A 4,421-nucleotide genomic window follows, 5' to 3' on the forward strand; every position below is an offset into this window, starting at 1 on the left:
CCTGGTGGCTGGCTGCAGTATAGATCTTAAACCCGCCCAAGCAAAATCAAGCCAATCAAAGATGGTTTCCGTCTTTTCACTCTGATGCATGTTTAAGTATTCGTTTTTCTAAAAAGTTTATTTTTAGTTAGTTATTTAATACTATAAAAAATGGGGTCTCGTCACCCCCTGAGGCCAATTATCTGGACATTGTCCCAAACATGATGCTTTGAATACTAATTTTCCTGGCTACAGTATAGGTAATAAACCCCGTCCCCTCCATGTAAACCAATGGGATGTGAGCCGAACTAAAAAAAATCAAATTACACTTCAGATACGTTTTTCCCAAAGACAGTTTCCATCTTTTCAGGTAGTTCGTATCACTCAGATATATGTTCAAGTGTTAATTTTCCAAAAAGTTATTTGACGCTATACAAATGGGATGTGGTGTCAACAATGTTATCGGCACGGGAAAGTCACTAGAAGGCGCCTGAAAAAGCCATAAAGCGTAACGGCTAATGCTTCCGGTCTGGCAGTACGTGGGAAAGGAGACCAGAAGCCGATTTTTTGAAGGATGTCAATGGAGGAGAGGCTTCACTACGCTGAATAATCAGCTTTTTAGAAGAAATGGCTTATCGTTTAATAAATCAACAGCCTATCTGCTAATCTTCAACATGTTTTACTCTAAACAATACTTTTGGATTTAACTATTTTTAGTTTAACATGAAAAAAATGCTGTTTTATAAGAGAAATCACTGACTTTTTTGTGACAGGTTGGGCACTTCTCATTCATTTCTAGGGTATCCGAAACGCCGATTGAGTGTCGCACAACTCTGAATGAATATCAGTGACGTCAAGTTTGTAATGTTTGGTTATTAAGGCACACGTGATCCAAGTTAGCCATTACGCTTTCTCCAATAGTAAGTAATACAGACCCTCTCGTCTCTCTAGTAAGACAATCTCTGTTTGGCTTATCTTTTCTACAGTGGAAGGAAGTGGAAATGAGTCGTCCATCTTTTTTTACAGTCTATGGTCCGACCTGAGGCAAAACATCTGGATGTCGCATTGACAAGTTCATCATGAAGGTTTCTGAGTTCATGCTTGTGTCAAATCAGGCAAAGATGCTCCTCTGATGGGCCACCAGTGCCGTCTGACTCTCTCGTCTTCTCTCTTTCTTTCTCTCCATCCGCACCTTCCAGCAAACTGCGCTCAGGGCGAGCAGCACCAGCCCGGCCGAGAGCAGCACCAGTCCGAAGTAAGATATGGTGGAGCCGTGAGAGTTGAAGCTGTACGCGACAGCCGTCACTACGATCCCTGCGATCAGGACCACCACTCCGAAGGGCACGGTGCAGCGGTAGCAGGACAGCTCTGCTCCGCCGGTGGCCGCCGTCAGCTGCCCCTCGTTGACCAGGGGGATGGTGACGGCCAGCGGCTGCAGTTGAGGAGGCTCATTGTTGTTGGTTTTCTCTTGCAGGATTCGCTCAGGAGTTCCGGGGATCGTCATGGTGTCTTTCAGCAGCTCGGTGGGCATCGCAGGGTCGAGGGTCAGCGTGTTTCGGGGCATCGGCCACAGTCTGAGCCGTCACTACGCTCTACTGTGCCAGTTTCCACACCTAGAGGAAAAACACGGCAAGTTTGTTCACAGAGCTTTACATAGGCTTGATAAAGAGAAAGGGAAAAGAACAATAAAACATAGTTTTTTTGTTTTCAAAACCATTTAAAGGTCACCCAAAAATGTCATCATTCTCTCACCTTCAGTTTGTTTCAAACCTGTATGAGTTTCTTTCTTCTGTTGAGCGCAAAAGAAGATACTTTGAAAAATGTTTTGGCGAACAGTTGATGGTACCAATTTCATAGTATGGGGAAAAATACTATGAAAGTCAGTGGCTACCATCAACTCTTTGGTTACCCACAATCGTCATAATATCTCATCAAAATATAATTTTTGGGTGAATTATTCCTTTAAGAAAAAGCAAGAAAAATAAGAATAAAAATAAAAGTATAATTTAAAATCAAATTAAATATAATAAAAATGAAAGAACACCAGTATATAAAAAAATACATCTTATGAGGAAGCCAATAACATACAAATAACGCAAAAAAAAAACCCTGCCGGGGGGGTTGTCAGGGCCTGCATTCCAGTTGCTAGGACACTTTGGGTAGTTGCTAGGGAGTTGCTAAGGTCTGTGGTTGCTAGAGTGTTCTGGGTGGTTTGCGACTGCTGTGTGTGTGTGTTGCTAGACTGGTGTAACAGGTGTTTGTTTGTTTATGGGATGCATGACGAGCTGCACACTGAAGTTTAATACTAAGTGTAAGTGCTAGCGATCTAAACAAACCTTTATCCCGACGTTTGAGAAGTATAGTAATAGCAATGCATGAGTGAGTAAACGCTAGGACTTTAGAGTTGTTTTGGTTTTCAGATGGGAAGAGCCCCCCGGATCTGCTTTTGGAGCGCAGACTGGGCGCCGTCTGAATGACGCAGAGAGAGCTGCCACATTCCCTGGAGAGCTCGGCGTATGACATTTTAGACCGGCCCATGAAACACGAGTGCCGTATAAATTAACAGCCATTTCTCAAGGGGCTTTTTCTTAAGAGGGTCAGCAGATCTGCCAAACGCCCGTGACTCTCTTCGCTCTGACCGATACACATTACAGCTGCAACGTTTGGCCTGCATTTCAACCCTCATGCGCTGTTTAGATTCACATCAATACTTTTCCATCTTCTTCAGTGACCCAGTGCACTGTGAACATGATATGATAAAGTAATTTATCATATAAATGATAAAGTACTTTAACTCATTAAATCAATTTAACCAATTTTAACTTCATTTTTTAAGTAATACAAGATTCAACTCAATTTTTAAGTAGGATTAATATAATTAAGTTAAAATGACTTGTGCAGCCAATTTAATTATACTTAAAAAAAATTAAAGCAGCAACTGAACTTTTACAATGTTGAAACTGACAGAAACCGCCATATAATTAAGTTAAAATGACTTGTGCAGCCAATTTAATTATACTTAAAAAAAAATTAAAGCAGCAACTGAACTTTTACAATGTTGAAACTGACAGAAACCGCGTGTTAGTTTTCACCCTAAACTGAACATGCACTTTTCAGAAAACTGTTATCCAGAGTTGAAAAGTTATTTCTTTAAAGCAAAAACATACAATAAAACAAATCCAAATAGATGGGCAGACTCATTTATACAATCTGAAAATTGCATTTTCTTATAATTTACATCCAAACAAAATCAAAGTAGCATTATTTTTTCAAGTTGAAATTTTGTTTAACAGTTCTCATGAAAGTAGAAAAAGTCATTAAATATAATTCTGATACTTGTTGTAGTAGTATGTTTTTGAGCCTTTCAGACTCACCATGAAGGTCAGTATTAATTTAAATGCATTTGTGCAGTGAATATGGCTTATAGCCTATAATTATTGCTTTATATTTCTAATGCTACAGAAGTGACTTTATATGTTAAAACGTCTGTTTTGGTCACTTAAAACAGTTTTTGTCATTATATTTTTATTCCATTTGCAATATTCAATATTAGTTTTATTGCATTGCAGTGAATATGGATATATATTCACTCACTTAAGACAGCTCACTCTTGTTCTAGACTGAAATAGTATTTTCTTGTAAGAAAATACAATAATTGTCATTTTATTTACAGCTTTTTTATGTCAGAAAATGCATGCATGAAGGCTGCAGAAACGTGCAACACCCTTACCAATATAATAATTCACTGTTACTCATTTAAGTCCTAAATGTGAGTGTGAAATAATGTTGCATGGTGAGTTTGGTGCATGCATGAAGGTAATCTGAGAGTGGGGTCAAGTCACTTACCTCACATGTGTTTTCCATCCTGCCCTCCAAAGATCTTGTTCAGCAAACCGAAGACGTGAAACTCCCGTTATACTCCAAACACAGTCTGCTGGTGAAGGTCTCCTGTGAGAGACTAATTCTGTGTGTGTGTGTGTGTGTGTGTGTGTGTGTGTGTGCGGCTCTCATTCACTAGATGAGCGTCTGTGATACTCCTCCTCCATGTGAACTAACTCTGCTTCAGTCTGAACTCAGGGGGAGGAGTGTAAGTGGCAGGTTTGACCATTTCATGGAGTCTTTAGTATACTGTATAATCTGCTTTTGTGATATGTGACCCTGGAGCACAAAACCAGTCATAAGTAGCACATGTATATTTGTAGCAATAGCCAAAAATACATTGTATGGGTCAAAATGATTGATTTTTATTTTATGCCAAAACTCATATGTTGCATGGTGAGTTTGGTGCATGCATGAAGGTAATCTGAGAGCGGGGTCAATTCACTTACCTCACATGTGTTTTCCATCCTGCCCTCCAAAGATCTTGTTCAGCAAACCGAAGACGTGAAAGTCCCGTTATACTCCAAACACAGTCTGCTGGTGAAGGTCTCCTGTGAGAGACT

The 4,421-nt window shown here is 39.8% G+C and overlaps 1 protein-coding gene across 2 annotated transcripts; it reads right to left on the reverse strand.

Moving 5' to 3' along the window:
• Positions 1-953: 953 nt before the first annotated feature.
• LOC107601598 (transmembrane protein 100-like) lies at positions 954-4,421 on the reverse strand. Of its 2 annotated transcripts, none has more exons than XM_016293843.1 (2): positions 4,308-4,421; positions 954-1,592 (listed from the first exon to the last, which is right to left on the reverse strand). In XM_016293843.1, exon 2 carries the CDS (start codon positions 1,541-1,543, stop codon positions 1,091-1,093), a length of 453 nt encoding a protein of 150 aa, XP_016149329.1. In that variant the 5' UTR covers positions 1,544-1,592; positions 4,308-4,421; the 3' UTR covers positions 954-1,090. The 2 variants fall into 2 exon arrangements, with proteins under 2 accessions (XP_016149329.1, XP_016149328.1); XM_016293842.1 differs by lacking the exon at positions 4,308-4,421 and adding an exon at positions 3,826-3,996.

The sequence above is a fragment of the Sinocyclocheilus grahami genome, unplaced genomic scaffold, assembly GCF_001515645.1.
Source record: "Sinocyclocheilus grahami isolate Dianchi unplaced genomic scaffold, SAMN03320097.WGS_v1.1 scaffold307.1, whole genome shotgun sequence".
Classification (NCBI taxonomy): Eukaryota; Metazoa; Chordata; class Actinopteri; order Cypriniformes; family Cyprinidae; genus Sinocyclocheilus; species Sinocyclocheilus grahami.